At 39.4% G+C, this 24,297-nt stretch overlaps 1 protein-coding gene across 1 annotated transcript in view; it reads right to left on the bottom strand.

Annotated features, from left to right (window-relative positions):
- LOC109934587 (histone acetyltransferase p300-like) overlaps nt 1-24,297 on the bottom strand; it is a 119,105-nt gene that overhangs the window by 17,252 nt on the left and 77,556 nt on the right. The window contains exons 15-24 of the mRNA XM_020533311.2: nt 22,066-22,251; nt 20,273-20,426; nt 16,804-16,922; nt 15,037-15,276; nt 8,710-8,798; nt 7,409-7,489; nt 6,956-7,012; nt 6,076-6,153; nt 4,729-4,796; nt 3,685-3,835 (exon numbers count right to left, since the gene is read on the bottom strand). Coding sequence (XP_020388900.2) covers nt 3,685-3,835; nt 4,729-4,796; nt 6,076-6,153; nt 6,956-7,012; nt 7,409-7,489; nt 8,710-8,798; nt 15,037-15,276; nt 16,804-16,922; nt 20,273-20,426; nt 22,066-22,251 — 1,223 coding nt within the window. The remainder of the gene's footprint in view (nt 1-3,684; nt 3,836-4,728; nt 4,797-6,075; nt 6,154-6,955; nt 7,013-7,408; nt 7,490-8,709; nt 8,799-15,036; nt 15,277-16,803; nt 16,923-20,272; nt 20,427-22,065; nt 22,252-24,297) is intronic.

Here is a 24,297-nt window from a genome sequence, read left to right on the forward strand (position 1 = left end):
ATGTCTTTGATCTCCTAATCAAAGCCTTTGATATAAATTGTACAAAGTCCCCACCACGGAACCCTGCAGGACCTTGCTCATTACAACATCCAATCTGAAAAAGGGCCATTATGCATACTGTGTTTTTGGCCAACTGGTCGATATGTGGCATGTTAGCTCCCATCCTGGCACTCCTCTCTACTATAGTGATCTGAATCATTTACAAAGCCATTACAAAGTATTTCCTTATGTCCCTTGATGCCATCAGGTCTCAGATGGGTCAACTGGAGTATTTTTGGCACATAACTGGCTAGGCTAAATCAAGCTGTATGCAACCTCAATGACCAGCAACAAAACTACTAATCAATTATCCTATACAGCAAACAGAACCCAAAAGTTGCCTTCTCTGACACAGCTGTCTTCTTAAATCAATCTCACCATCCCCTGCTTCTTCTAGCTTCACTACTAAGTGCAAGATCCTTTGTCCTACCTTTATGAAATTTGCACTTTCCACTCATCAAAAGAAAAGGTTGAAGAATTTGAAAGCCAGAATCTTCAGGCGAAGTGCTGATCCATCTTACCCTCCTGCTTAGGTCCCCAGCATCATAGATGCTAGTCTTCAGTCAATTCGATTTGCTCCATATTATATCAAAAACATGTAAGGCACTGGATACTGCAAAGGGCATGAGCCCTGGCAACATTCCAGAAATAGTACTGAAGACACGTTCTCCAGAACTAGAGATGCCCCTAGCCAGGATATTCTTGCACGGCTACAACAACAAGAACTCAGCAGTGTGAAAATTGCCCAGGTACATCCTGTGCACAACAAGCAGGACAATCCAACCTAGTCAATTATAGCCCTAGTGTACTTTCAGTCAGTAACAGATGGTGTCGTCAACAGTGTCACTTACACAACAATAACCTGCTTACTGATGCTCAGCTTAGGTTCTGCCAGGCCTAGTGAACTCCATATACTATTACAGCATTGGACAGACATGGACAAAACCTGATCTTGAGATGGGAAGGGAGGGTGACTGCTCTTGACACCATGGCAACATTTGATCAGGTATGGCATCAAGGAGGAAATCACTATGGAATTTCCTTAGGATTGAAGTTTTTTTAAAAAGAAAACCTGTTCAGAGATGTTATTACACACCTCTAGAGCAGATGGGACTTGAATCTAGGAGTCCTGGCTCAAAGCTAGAGATACTACCATCATGCTGTGAAGACCCTTGATCCTTAGGGTAGCGTCAAAAGTTTAACCATCATCAGCTGCTCTATCAATGATCATCACTTCATCATAAGGAGATATTAATTGATGGCTGCACAATGTTCAGTGCCATTCATGACTCAGATACTGAGGCAGTCCATGTCTAAACGCAACGCAACCTGGACAATATCCAGGCTTGGGGTGATTATTGTCAAGTAACATTCATGACTCACAAAGTACCAGGCAATGACCATCTCCCAACAAGGCAGAAACCAGCCAGTGCCCTTGATGTTTCATGGCATTACCACTGCTGATAACATCCTGGGGATAACTGGTGATCAGAAACTGAACTGGACCAACCATTTAATCGTGGTCCAAGAACAGGTCAGACACTGGAAATTCTGCAGTGATTAACTTACCCTGGCTCCCCTAAGCACGTTCATCACCTAGAAGGCAAAAGTCAGGAGCATGATGGAATATTCTGCAGTTGCCTGGATTAATGCAGCTCCAGCAACACTCAAGAAGTTCAAAACTACCCGGGACAAAGTAACCCTCTTGATCGGCACCCTATCACCTTCAATATTCGCTCCCTCCAACAGCGAAGCACAGTGGCAGCAGTGTGTAACATCTATAAAATGCACTGCAACAATTCAGCAATGGTCTTTAGCAGAACTTTCTGAACCTGTAACCTCTACCACCTAGGACGAGGACAGCAGATGCATGAGAACATCAAGCTATATGCTGTTATTTCACTACCTTAGTCACTGAATTCTCCAACAGCACAGTGGGTGCACCTACACCACATGGAGTGTAGTGGTTTAAAGGGAGCTTACTGTCACCTTCTCAAGGGCATCTAGTGACATGCAATTAACACTGGCCAAGCCAACAATACTCTCATCCAATAAACGAACTAAAAAAAATTCTCCACCCCAAGGCAAGCCTACTCTAGTCATGAACTCCTAATCCTCTCCCTATGACCTCTCTCAACTTAATTCCAAACACATTTTGTCCAAAACTCCACTTGTGCTCTCATAACCCTGCTTCTTACCAAACTCTCCACCAAATAACTTGCTGCCTGTTCCAATGCTAACAGCATTGCAAACGGTTTTGTTCCTTAAGCACCAAATACCAAAAATCACCATAATTACCACACACCTCCAAAATTCATCTTCAGTCTCTTTGCCCTTGCAAACTACCATCTCAGCACTATTTATTTTCTTCTCCATTGTCTGACAGATGCGTGCATGTTTTCTACATTCGTGATCATCTTTCCCACATTCTCTGAAGCCCACCAATCGGGGTTCTGACCATGCTGTGGCACAGGTGAAGTTCTAACTGAAGTCACAAATGACATTCTCACAATGCAGTGCAATTCTTCTCCTGCAGCCTTTGACAATGTCAACTGCAAGGCCAGCATCATCATCCTTGGAAAATGTCACAGTATTTATTCTTTTGCCATGACTCCTAACACTCACTATCCACCATTTTAGGATGAACAAGCTTAGTCACAACTCATCCTCTATTTAACAATCCAACTCCTCCCAGTAGGGTCCACGCGGACAGGACTAAGCTCAGTTAAAATGAGTGCACAGTCAAAGGGTACCCAAGCACTATAACAAGCTCTGACATCTCCATCACACAAGTGTCAGGCGATTGCAATTTCCATCAAGACTGAAACTAACAAAGACCAACTTCCCTAACCACTGATATTCAACGGCATCATCAAATCTCCCCCAATAATGTCTGGGAATGTCATTATTAAGTATAAAATTAATAAGACCAACCATGTTAATATATCAATATTCATGAATGAATACTAAAGGAGATAGCAGAGTGCTGCCTGTAGGAGGTTAAATAGAAAGATTCCTTTTGAAAAAGAAAAAATAATTTTACGAGACATCCTATATACCTATAGGGAATCAGTGGCTTAGTGGTAGTGGTATTATCATTGGGTTAGTAATCTAGATGCCAAGGTTAATGTTCAAGTGGCATGGGTGCGAATCCCACCATAGCAAAAAAAAATTGAATTCATCTAAAAAAAATTAAAAAGCCAGTCCAGTGACAACTATGTAACCACTGTCACTTGTCGTTAAAAACTCAAAGTGACTCATTAATTCCCTTCAGGGAATTAAATCTCCCATCCCCTACGCAGTTTGGCCTACATGCAACTCCAAACCTACAACAATATGGCTGACGTAACTCCGTTAGTGGTGGTAAATAAATGCTGGCTTAGCCAGCAATGCCAATATTACGTGAAGAAATAAAACAAGACTTTTCTAACCTATCCTCTTCAATACCCATCTCTTTGAGCTTTAACTCTATTCTCTTATATCACTTCTTCAGATTTGCATCCATGTGTTCCCTCATGCTTCTGTTAATGACACTATAAGAATGCAAGCTGTTGTTGTTGTACAGATATTCAACATGCAACTTACATCTATTTTTGAAAGTTTTGAACTTCAAGTGTGTGCAAAAATGAAAACAGCAATTCTCACCTAGCCTTCATTCCTGGCTTGACTTCCACAGTTTTATCTGAACTATGCACCACCCGAACTGTGCACTCGCCAGCCTCTGGATGATTCTGTCTGCGGAGGAAGTCATTAATACGGGTTTCCAGGTAAACACCTAGTTTAGTGGTTGGTAACCCTAGAAGAAAAGGATTTGAATAAAAATATCAACTACTGCATTTTACTACTATGTTTTTATCAAGAAAGAAAAGGGTTTCAGTTATATTTATTCTTCTATTCCACAGCTAACAGGGCACAATTATAAATTGCTGCTGGGGGTGCAGTAAGACTGGTCACAATGTACTGCATCATTTTGTTTGCCCATGTCTGCTCTGACTTTTAGTCAGCATGACTGATTGCAAAGAGAACAATTTTGAGGAAGATGGTTTCAAGAACTATTAATAATCAAAGTACCGTGAACAAGCATGCTGTTCCTAGCTGCTTAGGAAAAGATACTAATTTTAAAAGGCTACTTATGACTTGTTCAATTCTTCAGTTGGTGAAATTGGCTTGCCAATAACACACAGATCAACAACATTCAAATTCAGTAGTTAATACATGTAAGTTTGCTTATTTTAGCTAAAGCAGCCACAAGGACAAGATTGACCTTAATATTTTTAAGTTTTAGAGAAGAGAGTGCATGTGTCAGATAAGTTAAATAAAATTTCCCAGAACATCTATCTAATTGCTATCCAGTGATCACCTCCTGAGTGAAAGATCAGTTGGGAAGAATCAAACTCAATTACAAGCACTGTGTCGTTCAACAGATTCAGCTGTGGAAGGCTTAGACATCGATACCAATGATTAACCAGACAGTTAATTATACACATAATCACACCTTTTGTACAAGACAGATTTAAAGTAAATGGTATTTCTGAAAAGCAATGGAGGAGGTGGCTCAATGAAGCAAATGGTCTATTCCTGCTCCTTTATTTTCTACGCTTCAGAAATTTTTTCAGTAAATAGTATACAGTTCTTGAAATTTGCCTAGTTTTACAATATTAAATTATATTGAATACTGAGAGTACTTACTTTTTGCACAGAATTTATTTTCTTTTCTTGTTTTCCCAGTTTTCTTTAAACAGGGATCACAAACAAAACTGAAAAAGGGAAAAGAAAACCACAAGATCTTTAATGTATAAACTGACAATCTAGTTTGATGTACATGTTTCATTTTTGACTATACTCCCCAATCATTACATGCATTCCTCCAAAGGGACATGGCACTGAAAGTACGCACAATGTCAGTGCATCTTGGACTGGATCTTTTGAAATGTAAAAAAATTTTTGTAACTAGTTGGGAACCAATCCAGTGGTGCTTACAAGATGCAAGGCAACTAGCTGACCATCATTTACAAGTATCTCCACAACTCTGCACTCCTGCAAAAAGGTGTAGAAATTGGGTCAAAACCTGCTTTGCAAGACTTTTAACTAATGATATAATTAATTCTGTCCCAGATGATTTTATACAAGTAGTCTACAAAAGGTCAGGTTCCAAAGCTTCTGGCATTGGTCTACTGCAGACCATCACTAGAAACATCAAAATCCAAAGAAGGCTGGCTATCTTCAGACATTCTCAGCTTTGCCAATTACGGATCCTCAAATAGCAACCTGTTTCGGTTTCTTGTGCCCTGCTCCTGATAAGTGCAAATCAAAAAACTTTTGACTTAATATCTCCTTTTAGCAGCGCTTAAAGATCAACCTCAGAGGCTGTATTAAGACCTGTAGGCGCTACAGAACTTTGTAATCTCAGTCTAGTTCTACGAACAAACAGGCATCAGCATTGTTTTCAGCATCACAAAGTGCATGATTAGTGTTTTGGTCTAGTTACTGCAGCAAATTGCTTCAAAACATCTATCCTGATAGACATACACGGACAAAAAGAGACAACTAGACTTCAGGAATAAAAACAAATCAATTTTTTTCTCCTTCATTTTTTAAAATAGTCTTCTAGTTTGGCAGCTCGCCCAAATAGTCATCAAGACAGTATCAAGCTATCATACGACAGAAGACATTGTATCTTGGTTTGATGTCACTGACTCCTGCTGGGGCATCTGGTGACAATGAACAACATGAATAGGAATGCTTTTGGAATTTTTCCTTCCTAACCTAAGTGAGTGAAGCACCTCTGCTGCTGATGTCATTGAGGTTAGGGAGGTCAACATAGACCAAGGACTGAATCAGAGATGCCCTTGGGTATACAGGTCACCCATATCTCGCTGTAACTCATTAACGCAATGAAGGGTTCTTTATGTTCAATTTCAATGGCAATGATCTTTTTATTTGCAGAATAACTTACCCAACTCTGTTATGATGAATGCAAAGATAATTCTGCGCATCCGTATTAAACTTACAACTTTTATTTGCAATGCAACTCACCCTGAGGGCCAAATAAGCTCGTGGTGAAGGACACAAATTTGATGCATTTTCCGACCACATTCAGTACATTCAACGAATCTACAGAGAGAAGCAGCAATTATTAACAAGCCAAGAGTGCTACAGTACATGCCTCCAACATGTTGTATTAACCAAACTTTGCCATTACAATTTCTCCATCAAACTTATTCCTGGCTGGCCAATGCTCTGCAACTACAAAGCTGAGAATAAGAAAGTTTTTTATTAAGGACTTGGTCTCACTGAGGTGGCTTCAGGTCAATCCACATCCAACAATCTGCTATGAAAAGGGTGCTCACATTTTGGGACAATCCACAACATTCTAAAACAAACTAACAACATTTCAAATTAAATATTCTGCAATACTCTGCATAAGGAAAAAGTTCAACATAGATCTCAATGTTAAGAGAGTCTTTAAAAAAGTCCAGCAGCTGGATCCATATCTTTGCAAAAATTAGTCAGTTTTTCTTTGAACCTTATCCTACATAACAAGTCTTGCTGAAGCCTGCCTGTTTATGTGATATATTGTTTACAGACAAACAAAATGGGTTGAAAACAATTCATGAAAATTCTGCAAATCCTTTGACCCACATTAATAAAAATGAATTCATAAGTTTCCAACACAAAGTACTTTTAGGATAATATGCTTCCCACAGGGAACAAAGTCCATTGATCTGATTTTCACTTGTTATGCTTCCTGGTTAGATCAGGTGGTACAGGAAAACAATATATGGAGGTGGGAGCATCACAATCACAAGAATTATAGGGACAGGATGGTTCTAGACCATCTTCAAGGTAATAAGTGATAGGACAATATCACCTGCATCCCCATAAAGAACAAATAACAGAACATAAAAGCAATTACATTTCAGGGTCCAGTGTATCATTCTTCTTCCTTGAGAACTGTTCCTTAGAAATAGTCCTAATAAAATGAAAGCACATATTATAGTAGGCAGCAAGAGACAGAAATCACTTGTAGAACCTTCTATTGCCAGAACACCTGTATCACATCATAACTAACTGCATTTGTGGAGAATTCAAAATTGATACCTTTTGGCAATTTCTATATCACCCTCACACATTCCTAAAATAAACAACTGACCCAAATTTGTTTCTTGTTATACAGAAGTCAAATAGTTTTGATATGGTGGTGATACTTCTTGTACTCAAATCCAAGTATCTTGACATCAGGGAACTGTTAAATATAGAATACATTCTATCCATAATGAAAACTTACATAACCTGCATTCTTCAGCGATTTACAATTAAACAGTCACCAATTTTAAATCCCTGAAAGAAAGCCAGAGAGTACACTTACGTTTGAGGCTGCGTTGGGTCATCACCTAGAGAGACAGTTTCTCCCTGGATCTCATTGAAACATTTCTCACAGAAGTGATACCTGTTTAAAAGAGGATAGACATATTTGGAAAAGACTATACATGTACAGCCAAGTGAGCACTAGTAAAATAAATTGGTCAAAGTAAAAGGGCCATGTTAAAAAGGCGTCTTTTAATTTTTTTTTTCTTAAAAGCACTATAACAGCTTAATGAAAAAGAATCTTTGAGGGAAAAGGTAGAAAGCAGGAATAGCACACATCATCAATTTTATTAAATTTAGTTTTTCAAAATTAGCATATGATTAAGACAGACCAGTATTTTAAAAATTTGCCCATAATTATAGGTTGATTATTCAGTAGAGAAAATGATTACGCTATGCTTTTAGAGTATAAAACAATCACATTATTAATTTGGAGATATAATCAATATCTGCTTGATTAACTTTAACTGACATGATCCTGTCACAGTCTATATGTATGAGATACTCTTAAATTCTGCTCGGTAAACAAGCAATACAATGCTGTTCCATCAGATTATTTTGCGATTTCCTTAGGTTACTCATTTACTTTTTACTGTTACTGTACCAAATTGCTTCATCTTTGCAGAACTTTCTCAAACACATTTAGACAACAAATTAGCTTCTGTTGGAATCATAAATGAAATACTCAAGAAATCTATTTCTTCCTACCTTCAAGACTAACAGAACCTACATAAGGTCACTAAATAACCTAAAGCTATTTCACATAGCAGTACAAGTTACAAAGGATATTTCACAGAAATAGATTACTTGGCCCAAGCAGTTCCAGTCTATTATTTATACCTCACTCAAGTCTCCATCTATCTTTCCTCAAGTAAGTCCACGTTTATAACCATCTATTCCCTTCAACTTTGTCTAGTTTCCTCTTGAAACTGTTTATACTATTTTCTTCAACTACTCCCTGCATTAGTGAGTTCCACATTCTGAACCGAAGTATTTTCTTCTGAATTCTCAATAGGTTTTCTTGGTGACTATCTTATATGGACAGTTTCTAGTTAGTCTCTTCCCCACTAGAGCCAACTTCAGTATCTGTACCCACGATCAAAATTTTTCATAACGCTGGGATTCACATTGCCCTGACCAGGATTACGATGATTCGGTGGTTAGTGTAGGTTTTAATAAATGGACAAGATTTTTTTTATTAACCTTTTAAACTTTGTAAGGTTTGGTAAAAATCAGCAAATTCAACAGATTTATTTTTAAAAAATACTGTTTTGCTGATTGATCTGGAAGCCACAACCTCACCTGTTTTGATAACTGTAATAGGTAGCATCCCGAGGGATTGTACACAACTGTTTTCCATAGCAACAGAGGGTCTGCGGTGAAAATTCCAGCTTTAAAGAACAAAAGGAAATTATTACAACTTGTGCAACACTTTGAAACAGTTAGGAAAAAGGTTGTTACTTTCCGCTGCTCAAATGCCACTGAATGTCAGAACCTATAACAATCGTTTCAACATTGTGCTTTAAAAGAAGCAGTGTCAGCTGCTGCCAAATACAAATGGAGCTCCGTGTTGCAGACTTACGACAGCAGGATTTTTGCAATGCCTTTAACAGAGATAAACATTCAACGATTTCAGACGTAGGTACTGCGGTAATTGGAGGGCTTAAAGACGAGGCAAATGGGGCATTGAGGGTATAATCGACAATACTTTGTAGAACAGGATTTATTTCCGAGGGTGAATATTAAATGAAGTGGCATTGAAATAGATTTGGGAGATATGGACTGAGAGAGATACAAGGAAGTGGTCAGAGATTTTGAGAGTAGAAAGAAGGTAGAATGGAAATGGCAAAGTGCAATGAATATGGATTTTAAGCATAGAACATGGGGCAACATAGTGGTTCAGTGATTAGCACTGCTGCCTCACAGTGCCAGGGACCCGGGTTTGATTCCAGCCTTGGGTGACCGTGTAGAATTTGCATGTTCTCCCAGTGCCTGTGTAGGTTTCTGCCAGGTGATCACCAGCCCAAAGATGTGCAGATCAGGTGGACTGGCTATGCTAAATTGTCCCTAGTGCCCAGGGATGTGCAGGCTAGGTAGATTAACCATCATAAATGCAGGGTTATGAGGATTGGGTAAGGGGCTAGGGTTTGAGTGGCATGCTCTTCAGAGGAGCAGTGCAGACTTGATGGGCTGAATGGCCTCTTCCATGCACTATACGGAATTCTATGATAGACTGGAAGGCACCAAGAGAATTCAACTGTTTAGTTCCCTTACAATCCTGCATCACACCCTTAGGTGCCTACTTAATTCATTAAGAATTTCATATTTTAACATTTGTCAATTTCAACCAATAAGAAATAACTACCTGTTTATTTCAGCAACAATATTTCCTGCTGAAATCAACGGTCAGTGAACTGAATAAGATGGGTTGAGCATTGTCTTGGAGGATAGAGAGATCAAAATATTGAAGAAAGCAATTACGATAAGAGTAATTCAGAAGGAAAACAGAAGATAGCAATGCATCATCACAACAGCAATGGCATAAGACTTGCACTTCAATGTTTTAGTCTTAATTGCGAAACAATGTTCCTCGGCTGTGGACATTTTCTTACAAATGGTGCTTTTTAACAGAATGTGAATGTCTGAGAAAGTCAGCATTTATTGGCCATCCCCAATTATTTCATCTTTAAACCTTTGAAGTCCATGTGGTAAAGGTATTGCCACAGTGCTCTTAGGTTGGAGTGCCAGGATTTTGATTCAACGAGGAATGCGGATATATTTCCAAGTCAGAATAGTGTTTAACTTGGAGAAGAATCTGCAGGTGACAATGTTCCCATACATCTGCTACCCTCATCTTTTTGGATGGTCAAGGTCACGAGTCTGGGAGGTGCACCCCAAGATGAGCAGCTGCACTGCAGCTTGTAGACAGTAGAGGAAATGAGTGTTTATAGTGATGAACAATGCATCATTCAAGGAGACAATTTTGTCCTGAATGGTGTGGATCTTCTTTAGCGTCATCAGGATTACAGTCGCTTATCTTAACTCCTGAGTTGGACTGTATAGATGGTAAAAAGGACTGAGTGCTAAGTGGTAACTCAGAATTCCAAGTCCTTGACATGCGCTTGCAGCCACAGTACTGGGGTGACTGATCCCAAACTGCAGAAATATAGAAAACATCACCACTCATTATGAAAATGCCTGATCATTCAACTCCATAGCCTGTTCTCAGGCTCCCCATATCCTCTGATCCTTTTTGCCCCAAGTGTAATATCCAACTCCTTCATAAAATCATAAATTTGTTCGGCCTCAACTGCTTTTGTGATGCACGCTCACCCGACTCCGGATGAAGAAATTTCTTCTCATCTCAATCCTAAAAGATTTACCCCTTATCCTTAAGCCATGACCCTTGGTTTAAATTACCCCATCATCAGGAACATCCTTCCTGCATCTGCCCTATCTAATCCTGTTAGAATTCTGTAGGTTTCTATGAGAACCCCTGTGTTCTTCTAAACTCCAGCAAATACAATCAGAACCCATTTAACCTCTCTTCATATCAGTCCTGCACCCCAATCCAGTAAACCTCCAATACAGTCCTTCAATAGCAAGAACATCCTCCCTAAGATAGAGTCCAAAACTGTAAACAACTTTCCAGTGTGTTCGATTGTAACTGCACCAAGACAACACTGCTCCTTTACCCTAATCCTCTTGCTATGAAAGCCAATATACCTTTTGCCTTCTTGACTGCCTGCTGCACCTGCATGCTTGTCTTCAGTGACTAGTGTATGAGAATACCCTGGTCTCAGTGCATATTCCCCTCTTTCAATTTATAGCTATTCAGATAACACTCCACCATCTGTTTTTGATCCCGAAGTGGATAACCTCACATTTATTTACACTATACTGCATGTGCCATGCATTTGCTCACTCAAATAGCTGGTCCAAATCTCACAAACATTTCTGCATCTTCCCTGCAGCTCACCTCATTTGCAAATTTAGATGTTACATTTAGATCCCTCATCTGAATCATTAATATATTTTGAACAGCTAGGGTCCTAGTATTATTCCCTGCAATATCCTACTTGTCACTTGCCTCTTGCCTGCCAGTCAGGAAAGGATGTGTTTATCCCTACCCTTTGCTTCCTATCTGCTATACAGATTTCTATCCATTTACATACACTACCCAGACCCTTGTACTTCAATTTTACACACTGATCTCTCACATGAGACTTTGTCAAAAGCCTTTTGACAGTCCAAATAAACCACATCCACTGGCTGCCTTCATCAACTCTGAGTCCTCGAAGAATTCCACTATTTTCCAAGTCTTCTGCTATTAAATTTTTTTTTAATAATGGATTCTAGCATTTTCCCTGATGACATCAGACTGACTGGTCTATAATTCTCGGTTTTCTCTCTGCCTCCCTTTTTAAATAGTGATTACACGAGGTACCCTCCAATCTGTAGGAACTGCTGCAGAGTCTAAGACGACTATCAATATATCCACTATTTCTATGGCTACTTCAAGTAGTCTGGGATGTAGACTATCAGGGCCTTGGGATTTATCTGCCTCCAATTCCATCATTTTCCCCAACATCATTTCCCTACTAATACCAATTTCGTTCAGTCCCACCCTCTCATGAAACTCCGTATTCCCCAACGTTTCTGGGTATGTTATGTGTATTCTCCGGTGTAAAGACAGAACCAAAGTGTGCATTTAGTTCGTGGGCCATTTCTTTGTTTCTCATTATATATTCCCCGGTTTCTGACTATACAGCATCTACATTTTCCTACACCAATCTTTTTCTCTTCACATAAAATTAAAAATTTCTATTGTTATGTTCCACACAAGCTTATTCTTGTACTCTCTTTTCCCTTAATCAATCCCCCTTTCCTTTTTGGCTTAATTCTAAACGGCTCCCACTTGTCAGGTCTGCTCTATTTTTCTAGTCAATTTGTACACCTCTTCCTATGATCTAATGCTAAGTAAAACTTCCCCTGTAAGCCATGGATCAGCCATCTTTCTTGTTCTACTTTTGCGCCAGACAGGAATGAATAATTGTTGCAGTTCACCCATGCTCTTTTGAATATTTGCTATTGCATTTCCATCAGCATTCTTTAATCTATCATAGCCACCTCACACCTCATTATTTTCTCTATTCAGATTCAGGATCCTAGTCTCAGAACCAACTATATCACTTCTTTCATATTATGCTTGCCCATCCTTAAGAGGCCTCACACAACTAGATGGCCAATTATTCATTTTTCATTACATTATACCCAGACTGGGATGGCCTGTTCTCTAGTTGGCTCCTCAATGTATTGGTCTAGAAAAACCATCTCGTATACAACTCCAGGAATTCCTCCCCTATGATATTTTTACCAATTTGATTTGTTCAAATTATATGCAAATTAAATTCATCCATAATTACAGGTGTTTCTTTGTTGCCTGTTTAATGCCATTCTCGACGTCACCATTGCAGTTTTGTGATCTATATACAACACCTACTAGTGTTTTTTGCCTTTTGGTGCTTTTCAGCTCTAACATTCAAATCCCACAACATCAGAGCTAATATCCTTCCTCATCACTGCATTAATTTCCTTCTTAACCAGCAATTCTACTTTCTTTCTCAACTGTCCCTCTTAAATCCTGAATACCCCTGGACATTCCCATCCCTGGTCACCTTGCAGCCACAATTCCATAATCCTGACAATATCATATCTGTTTTCATCAATTTTCCAAAATTAATTCATTTACTTTATTGTGATGCTCCATGTGTTAAGGCACAAAAGCTTAAGGATTTTCTTTTTAGCGTTATCTGTTCCATTCCCGTTATTTTTCACTGTGGCCCTATTTAATCATGGTTCTTGATTTCTCTGCCCATTACTTTTCTTATTTACCTGTTCTTGCCCTCGATTCCCCTTCCTCTGACTCCATATATAGGTTCCCGTTCTCCTCCCATTTTAGTTTAAACCCTCACCAACCACTCTAGCAAATACTCTCAGTAGGATACTAGTCCCACTCCTGCCCAGATGTAACATGTCCAGTTTGTACTCTGCCACCTCCCCCAGAACCAGTCTCAATGCCCCAAGGAATCTGAAACCCTCCTCCTTGCACCATCTCTTCAGCCATGTGATCATCTGATTTGTCCTGCAATTTCTAGTCTGAGTAGTACATGGCACTGGTAGCAATCCTTAGATCACTAACATTGAAGTCCCAATTTTTAACTTCCTTCCTAACGCCTTACATTCTGCATTTAGGACCTCACCCATTTTTCTTTTAACCCATGTCGTTTCTCCCAATGTGCACCACGGCTGCTGACTATTCATCCTCTGCCTCCAGAATGCACTGTGGCTGCTCTGAGGCATTCTTCACCCTAGCAACATACTACCCTGGAGCCTTGTTTGCGGAGACAGAAATGCACACCTATTCCCCTTACAATTGAACGTCCTTTAACTACTGCATTCCTGCACTTTTTAACTCCTCCCCTGCACAGCAGAGCCAGCCATGATGCAATGAATTTGGGCGTTGCTGCTTTCCATTGGCAGGCCATTTCCACACAGCAACATCCAGAGCAATACATCTGTTTTGCAGGATAATAAACATAGTAGACTCCTCACATGCTGCCAAACCTTCTTGCTTTTCCTGTATAAGAGCCATTCCCTTCCTGCCTGTGGACTCTGAGCCTGCAGTGTGACCATCTCTCTGTATTCGTTATCGACAACAGTCTCCATCTTGTGGATGCTCCAGCATTCCCAACTGCTGCTCAGCTCTGAAATCTGGGCTTCCAGGAGCAGGAGCTGGAGTCACTTCCTGCACACATGCTGGTCCTGGGCTCTGGAAATGTTTTGGCTTTCCGTATAGAGCAGGAAGAGCGCACTACGGCTTTGAGCTCTCCTGTTGCATTTGGACAGTACAGGATTATCTCAGAAATGTTTCATTTTTGAAGGGACAGTGGCAAGAATAGCATTAGAATAAAAATGTAATTTGTTATCAAGTTTTCTGAAGTCATATTTTGGGCAAGTAACAAGCTCAATTATAGAAACCTATAGTTCTTTCATTTGTGGCTTTTAATAGATTGTTCTTTTAAGAGTAAGGGATTATGAAGTCTTGTGTAATAAATCGCATTTTACTTATTGATCTAGAGACCAAAGAGTCATTGCTCATTCAGAAATCTAAACGTCTGGAACATACTAATGGGATACTCCAAAAATCGGGACAAAGTTTGACTTGGAACAAGCCTGGGGCTTGGAGCTTGGAGGAGCAAATTGAGAGAACAGGTTGCACAAACTAAGTTAGCAGATTTTGTCTACAAAAGGTAAAAAAGAGAGTCTATGATTGGTTTTTGTGCCGAGTCAGGGAGGGAAAAATTTGGCCATAGGAAACTCTACTGCTGATTTCTACTCAGCAACCCCTAGAGAGCAACTGTGTGCCTCCTTCAGTCTCCATACTGGCAGATTCCCCCGCCACCCACAGTTGAATACCCTGCTGACATCTTTTGTGACTCTGAAGCTAATAACGTCTGTTCAATTGAGAAGCAAGGGCTTTGTCCTTGAAGCTCTCTCAGAGGAGGAAAAGAAAATGTGAATAGAAAGAAGGAAAATACTTGAGAGGGAAAATCGTCAGGGACCAACCTTTCTACCACAGCAATATCCCAGATTTTGCATGACAGGGTCAATCTCCAGCTCAAAGACCTCTGCCAGCTTTGTACAGTACTTATACACACGTGATGTCTTGCGGTTGTACAGCCAGGCATTGTTGAACATCAACCAAATGTCATCAACATACTGCCATGGCTCCTGGTACTGGCCAGTATCCAGCTTGCGCTTGATTGTAGACAAGTCCATCGGTGTCTTTACAATGTCGAAATAGTCCTTCAAGAGAAATAAAAACCAAAGTTTCAGTTGTTTAGCAAGCCACTTAAGATGCTACAATGGGTTGGGGGTGGGCAATATTATTGCTTACAATGTAAGACCTTCCAAAAACTCTATAACAAGTCATAGCATTCCCAGTAGAAGGGCCCAAAATGATTCAGTCTACACCTACTCGGGTTAAAAATGCAAATATTGGATATCTAATATAGAAACAGAAGTGGATGGATATGCACAGCAGGCAATTCCCATTTGTAAAGAGAAAGTCCAGTAATAACACTGGGGTTCCACACTCTTTACCATAACCAAAGGATGAAATGCAACTCGGTATCTTATATGAAACAAACAAAATGCTGTAGAAACTCAGGTCTGGCAACAAAGGTGGAGACAAAAACAGAGTTAACAGTCGAGTCCAGTATGATATTAAGAGTCATAGCAGACTTGAAACTTTACCTCTACTTCTCTCCACAGAAACAGCCAAACCATCTGAATTTCTCTAGCATTGTGCTTATTCCAGATTTCCAGCATCTGTAGCATATTTTGCTTTTGATCTAGGCATCTTGTATGTGCCCATTAGAGCTGTTGAAAAACCTGCTGTGCATGTCAGTGTTTTCAGTTTTTGTTTTATCCTATAGAGGTGCATAGCAAAGTCTGATAACATGCATGAGAAGGAACTTGCAGTTTACTGAAAAAAGGTCACAGGTTTGCAGTTGAGGCATATGGAAGATGTAATATTTTCTACTTAAAAACACAATAAGGTTCCAGAATGACAGGCAACAAAAACTAGTTGAACTTATTCAATCATCATAAACCATTTCTACATGACTGGCTGATTCAAACATTTTCCAGGAGAAAGACAGATAAAGTGGCAAAATGATAAACTCCAGGTTTCTAAAAAAGCAACCTGGTTTTGGTAACACCCAATATTATCTAGTTTAAAAAAAAAAGGAGCGTTTCCTATAACTAAGTTTGCTTTTCACTTGGTCAATACCACAGAAAAATCATGTAACAAAAATCTCTGGAAAAATCATGATTTGCATATTGCTGTGACCTGGGCAAAGCTGGCTAGGCCAGCATTTACTGACCACTCCTAATTGCCTAGAGGGTAGTTCAGGGCCAACTACATTGGTGTAGGTCTGGAATCACATGGAGCTCAGACTGGATAAGGATGGCAAATTTCCTTGTCAAAAGGACAAGTGAACCAGATGGATTTTTTTTTAAAACAACAATCAACAGGATTACACAGTCATCATTAGCTTTTAATTCCAGATTTTTACTGAATTGAAATTTCACCGCCTGCCACAATGGGATTCAAACCCATGTCCCCAGCACATCAGCCTGGGGCTCTGAATTACTAGTCTAGTAATATCATCATTACCATGCTACGGCCTCCCAATTCGTGCGCACAAGAGCCCTGATCTCAGTTGTTAGAGCTATGCTGAGAGGTGTAAGAAATTATTATTGCAATCCTTTCAGATGTGATTGAAAAATAGTATGCATACGATTCAAACATCGTCACACCACACTTACAGGAATACCCAGTTGCTGAGGATCCACAGGTTGCCGGAAAGGAAGTGACTCAGGGTCCTGACGATAAAGTGCTTCCAGTGTCGGCATTAGTGCCTGCCTCAACTCTTCTGGCTTGAAAACTAAACAGAGTGAAAAACAAAAGTCATCCCATTAAAAGGACACCTAGTGACTAAAAATGACTGCTGTAACAAATAATTTTGAAGAATGCTAGTATTTCAGTGCTTCAATTTATTCTTCCCACTTCTACAAGGATCTCATTAATCCTATTATTTAAAATTCAGTTATTTGTATCAAAACTATCTATTTCAGCTCTGTTCACAGACTAACAGAAAAAGTGCACAGGTGATTCAATGCAGTTCTAGGAGGCAAAGTGTGACGAAACAGGGACACGATCTTCATTCTCTCCCCCCAATTTCTGGTATTCCTGTCGAGTGATTCTAAGGACACTTGATTTTAACTGGGTAAATGAACAGGTTTTAAATATGTCACCATTTATGCCTAGTCTCTTGATGCCTTCCTGCCAATAAAATTCTCAAAAACAGGGAAATCAGTGGCACAAGAATCAAATCATTTTGCTTACTGTCACAGCCAACTAGCAACAGAGGAACAAGGAACAAGAGTAGGCCAATCCGCTCTTCAGTAAGATCATGGCTGATCTGATCTAACCTCAAACTGACATTCCTGTCTAACCACTTTCTTAGCAAGAAGCTACCTTTACCTTAAAAATAATATGTCTTTACTTCCAACACCTTTTCAGCAAGGGATTCCCAAAGATTCACAACCTTCAGAAAAAATTAACTCCATCTGTTTTAAATGGGTGACCCAGATTTTTAAACAGTGACCCCTAGTTATAGATTCCCTACAAGACAAAACATCCTCTCCACCTTGCCCCTTTCAACAGAGCTCAGGATCTCATGATTTAATCAAGTTGACTCTAACACGTGTAAGCTCTAGCAGACATGAGCCTACCTTATCTGACCTTTCCGCATAAGACAATTTTCTCTCTCTCTCCAGGTATAAGTAGGCTTCTAGTATTATATTATCGGTATTATATCAATAGTAGAAGGTGAAGTTTCTCTGGGCTGCCTTCAAAGCATTTACATTCTTCCATAAATCAGAAGATCAAAACTGTGCATTGCACTCCAGATATGGTCTTAGTAGTGCTACATATATCTGGAACATAACCACCTTGCGTTTTTTTATTTTTTTGATTAAACTCCCTTATGTTATTAAGCAGAGGTTGATCTCCCACTGAGAACTAAAACTGAAACACCCAAACAGGAGCACCTTGCCCTATAATCTGTAAAATGAGTGCGAAGTGATGTAACCTGCCTTTCAGCAACTTCTAGTGGCTAAATAAAATAAATCCTGACCCTCACTTTAAAATCAACAAGTAACTATTTATTTACCTAACTAACTGTGAACAAACTAAACTAAACTAAACTATGAACAAACTGAATAAATCCCTTCTAACGTCTAACTATTCATAAATAAAGCAAGATTCTAATGGTATGCTGTTCCAATAAATAGAAGTTCCAATTTTATGAAAAAAAAATAGATTTTCGTCTCTCGAAATTACTGCCAGGTTACGTGTCTTCCAGAATATTCTGTGCCTTCTCTGATGATCTTGTCAGGAATATCAACTAGTTGTGCCTTTGGTTCTGTTGTTATTTAGATGATGCTTTCTCCAAGACATAAGAGGAGGCTGTGAGAGTCAGACTGCCTCTCAAGCAGAGGGTTGTTAGCTCTGGGGTCTTTGTTCAACTGCCCCCTTCTTTTCATACCCTTGATACACATCAATATTTCTTACAATAGGATTGGTCCTATGTTGTCAAAACCATCAGACTTATCTTTAATAGGTTTTTGGTATCTAAGTACCTGGTTCAAATTAACTGACTAAATACAAAAGCCTGTTGTCTTGGTAAAAACTGCTGCTTGGCCGGCTAACTGTACGGCCTTTCGAAACAAATGTTTCAATTCGGGTGCTCTCTATGTACTTACAAATTTTCAAGCTGCTGCTCATCGACATCCATTTTAAATCTCTAAGCACAGAAAAAGCAAATAATCTTTTAAATGGACCACACAATGCTACCCCCCTAGCATTTTACAAACACCAATTCCAAATCTCCTGCCTCCCAATCCACAAGCACTCTACCAATTTTGCAACACTTACAACTGGTAACATTCTCTTCACTTTTCTAATCACTTGCTGTACCTGCATATTAACCTCTGTAATTCATACACAAGGACACACAGATCCCTCTGCACCTTAGATTTGCAATCTTTTACCATTTTTTTTCATTCTTCCAGCCTAAATGGACAATTTCACATTGTGACCTTATACTCGATTTGCAGGGCTTTGCACGTTCAAAATATATCTCTTTTTGTAGCCTCATTATATCCTCTTCACAAGCTATTTTCATACCCATCTCTGTGCAATCAGCAAACTTGACAACCATATCTGTAGTCCCTTCATTCAAGCCATTAATATAAAAATTGTAAACAGTTGACAGGCCAGCACTGACCACTTGCCAACTTGAAAAAGACCCATTTATACCTACTGTCTGTTTCGTGTTAGCCAGCCAAGCTACTATCCAAGTTAATATGCTACATGTTATGCACGTGCCTATTTCCTAATTACCTTGGTCGTATCACTTCTTCAAATGCTTTCTGGAAATCTAAAAACAGTACATCCACCTTTTATCCACAGCATTTGCTACATCCTCAAAAAACTCCAAATCACTAGTTTAAGATGACTTCCCGTTCATAAAAATCTCCCTGATTACCTTGAAGTGATCTAATTACACTACTATAATCTCTAATAGTGGTTCATGAAATTTTTCCTATGATAGATGTTAAACTAATGGACTGTGGTTGCTTTCTTTTCTCTCTTTGAATAAAGGAATTTACTTTGCTATCTTCCATTCTAAAGGGGTCATCCATGAATGAAGACAGTTCTTGAAGATCAACTATCTCACTTGCAATTTCTTTTTAACACTCTAGGATGACATTCATCAGAACTCAAACATTTGTCAGCCCCACAGCTCCAACAATTCACTCAGTACCGCTTCCCTGCTGATTGTGATATTCCACAGTTCCTCCCTCTCTCCCTTCCATTCCATTCCCATTTTTATCACAGCTCCTTAGACATTACTTGTATCCTCAAGGCGTAGTCTTGAGCAACGACATACATTTACAAAAAGTCTGTCCATTGGATCTGGGAATTCAAATTACAAGCTAATAAAAGGACAGATGTCAGACAGCTCATCATATTTACTGATGAGTGTTTTGAACAGATTTAAATAAAAGTAGTGAAAATGAAGGCCCTGGAAGGTATGTGGTTGCAAGGGCCAGCATCTTTTTGAACTGACGTGTTGAGTTACCACCTCTCATTTATATATTTCCACTTAGGCAAATACCACCATTTAGTGAGCACCTGACCCCACCAAGTGAAAATGATAATACATACTCTTCTTGCGTGACTGTCCACTGGCAGGGGATGACTGAGTTGCTAAGCTTGTGTTATCATCTTCATCTTTTGTTTCACCTTTCACCTCTGATTTCTTCTCATCTGCCTCCATTGGCTCCTGTTTACACTCTTCTGCTGCAGGTTCTTCTTTTATCTGCAAATGATAGCCAAAAAATTAGATTTTCACTTTTGTTTCTTGTGCATCCGCACAGCAAGGACTGTGTGTATGCACGTGTGGGTATAAGTATAATGGATTAACTGCAAACCATATACCTCGCCTCTAAACCAGACCATCCAAGTTACTAAATTAATTCTAAATATGACTCATAAATAAAAAAACTCTGATAACCAGTCTCTAATTTTAGAAAAGTGTTAAAACTGACTAGTATACTCTTCTTCTCTCAAGAAACTGGTTCTCATGGTTAATTGAACATATAAACAGATTGAAAATGAATTTAGACCGAATATTTGTGAAATACTTAAAATTACGAAATCTGTGGTATGACATCCAACATCTGATAAATTTTTAAAAATTGCAATTGTACATTACAATGTAGTAATATAACTAAACAATATTCAATTTTTGTTTATTCTGTATTTAAACAGAATGCGAGATTTGTAGAAAACAAAATAGTGATCAACAGCTTTGATTAGAGGTTTAAAATTATCAAAAGCAAACAAATTTTGTTTTGTACAGTTACAAAATAGAAGTACAGGAAGGCGAAAACTCCAATAACAAACAGAAAAGCTGCTCTAGCAACATCTGTGGAGAGACAGAAACAGAGTTAATGCTGGTCTCGAAACATTAATCTGATCCTCTCACCACAGATGCTACCCGACCAGCCGAGTCTCCAGTACTTAGTTTTCCTTTCAGATCCCCAGCATCCACAGTACTTCTGTTTGAAAGAAATGAAGTTTGATTCAGAAACTTAGCCTCTCCGCCAACCCAAACATAGTGGTTTGGACAATAGGGAGGGTCCAGAGCACAAAGTCATGCAAAAAAAAAAAAAATGCAATTTACCAGCAATCCAATTTACACTGTGTAAATTCAAGTGGAACAGAAAGCCCAAAAATTAATTAAAATTTCAGAGACAATAAATACCGTTGATATATACACGATGATTAACTAAGTTTTCACCATCGCACATCTTTCTATCATTCAATTCCATTAAAAACGATTTTAGTTAATACTGCATGAAAAATTTCAAAATTGCATGTGCCCATGTAACCTAAAATTAGGTGCTTTTGTACAACTAAAAAAAACAGTAATCATGGCATTGTTTACATACTCAACAAACAAGTACTGCATCGTTTAATCTGCAGATTGGAGATTCTTGCGTCTTATTTGTCTACAATAAGAAACAATTATGTGCAAATATACAATTTATGATAAACAAAACTGAGTTAGCATTTTGCGAAGCAGTGCATGATCAATTTGTCATGATAAAACAGGCAAGTGGACGCCATAATAATAACAGGGTCGGCAATAGCTAACCTTGCTTGCAATGCTCACATTTTATGAATGAATTTTTAAAAAAGGAAGTTTTCACAGGGACCATGCAAAACTCAAAGTCTGGTACTGGAAGTGGTCTTGTGCACCTCAAATTGAGCACTGGTGTCCTAGATTACAAGACCTGCCTATTGTCAAATCTATAGTTACTGCATGGCTCAGATCAGCAGAAAATGGGAATTGTAAAGAAACAGAATTTGGAAAAGAAAGATTCTTAGCATTAATGAAAATAAAAAATTTTGAATAAATGTAGCTGATTTAAGGAATAAAATTCATTTCTCACCTCCTGCCTTATTTCTTGCTTTGGTTCCACGGTTTCTGGCTCAGCTTCTTCCTCCTCTTGCTTTTCCTCCATCTTAATGTCAGACACTGGTGCCTCAGGGGGTGGCTGCTGAGAATTTGTGTCTGTACTGCTAACTGACGCTGGGGTCGACACGCGGCCATCTGCACTTACTGCAGATTGTGAAAGCTAAAGAAAATCAAATAGACTGATCGGGTCAAGAAGTAAAAAGCCAAAAGTTCCACATAATGGAATAAGATCAGATGTTAAAAATGGAGCAAAATGCTTGAATTTAAAAGCTAGGTTGTAAATTTTGAAAACAAAAAATTGTTCAGAGGATCCAGCATTGATGGGTAGGCTGGGGTTCTGACGAAGGATCACCAGGCCTGAAACATTAACTCTGATTTTTCTTCAGAGTTGCTGCCAGACCTGTTGAGCTTTTCCAGCAATTTCTGTTTAACGCAGGAGAAGTGTGAAATGATGTTCTTTGGGAGGACTAATATGGGCAAACTACAAATTGCACAGATTTTGAAAAGTATATTTTTTATTCACTCATGGGATGTGGGTATCATTGGCAGGACCAGCATTTATTGCTGATCCCTAGTTGCCCTGGAGAAGGTGGTGGTGAACTGTCTTCTTGAACCACTGCAGTCAATGCGCTGCAGGTAGACCCACAACGTTGTTGGGGAAAGAGTACAGGAGTTTGACCCTGACTCACTGAAGGAGTGGCAACATATTTCCAAGTTAGGATGATGAACAGTTTGGAGGAGAATTGGCAGGCGGTTATATTCAAACATACTTTTCTACCCTTGCAATAGAGTCAAAGTTGTACAGCATGAAAACGGGCCCTTTGGTCCAACTTGTCCATGCTGATCAGATATCCCAATTAATCTAATCCTATTTGCCAGCATTTGGCCCGTATCAGTCTAAACCCTTCCTATTTAAATGCTATAATTGTACCAGTCTCCACCACTTCCTCTGGCAGCTCGTTCCATACAGACACCACTCTCTGTGTGAACAAGTTGCCCCTTAGGCCCCTTTTAAGTCTTCCAACTCTTACCTTAAACCAATGCTCTCTAGTTTTAGACTCCCCTGCCCTGGGAAAATGACTGTGGCTATTCACCCTATCCATGCCCCTCATGATTTTATAAACCCTTATAAAGGTCCCCCTTAGCCTCTGACACTCCAGGGAAAATAGCCCCAGCCTATTCAGCCTCTCCCAATAGCTCAAACCCTCCAACCCCAGCAACATTCTTCTAAATCTTTTCTGAACCCTTTCAAGTTTCACAATATCTTTCCTATAGCAGGGAGATCAGAACTAAACACAGTATCCCAAAAACTGTCTGACCAACTGTCTGTATAGCCGCAACATGACCTCTCATCTTCTATACTCAATGTACTGAAACATCGTGGGTCTAGCTGCAGCGCATTGCCTGCAGTGGTTCAAGAAGTCAGTTCACCACCACCTTCTCCAGGGCAACTAGGGATCAGCAATAAATGCTGGCCCTATCAATGATCCAAGCAAACCAAATACCTTCTTCACTACCTTATCAATCTGTGACTCCACCTTCAAGGAACTATTGTTCTTCTAGATGGTAGATTCTAGGTGCTGTCTAAGAAGCCTTGTTGAATTTCTGTACTGCATCTTGTAGTTAGTACACACTGTTACTATGAGCATTGGTGGAGGAAGGAGTGAATGCACTTGTGGTTTCAATCAAGTGGGCTAAGTCACAGATGGCTTCAAGCTTCTTGAGTATTTTTGGAAAAATACTCATCCAGACAAGTGGCAAATATTCCATCACACTCCTGACTTGTGCAGCAGGATTCCAAGTCCCTCTCCTGTTTTGAGAGTCAGGGTGCTTATATGGCTAGTCCATGTTCAGTTTCTAGTCAATGGTAACTCTTTCCCCCAGCAACATTGAGGGATTCAGTGATAAAATGCCACTGAATGTCAAGGGGTGATGGTAATATTCTATTGTGTTGGAGATGCCTGGTATTTGTTTGGTACAAACGTCACATGCCATTTGTCAGCCCAAACCTGGACACTGCCAAGGTCTTTCCACAGTTGGGCATGACTATTTCAGTATCTGAGGAGTCACTGATACTGAACACTGTAGTCATCTGTGAACATTTCTGATCTTATGATGAGGGGATATGAGCAATGAAGTAGCCGAGAATGGTTGCGCCTAAGATACTATCCTGAGGAAGTCCTGTAGAGATGTCCTGGAGCGGAGA

This window comes from Rhincodon typus, chromosome 37 (genome assembly GCF_021869965.1).
Source record: "Rhincodon typus isolate 14 chromosome 37, sRhiTyp1.1, whole genome shotgun sequence".
Classification (NCBI taxonomy): domain Eukaryota; kingdom Metazoa; phylum Chordata; class Chondrichthyes; order Orectolobiformes; family Rhincodontidae; genus Rhincodon; species Rhincodon typus.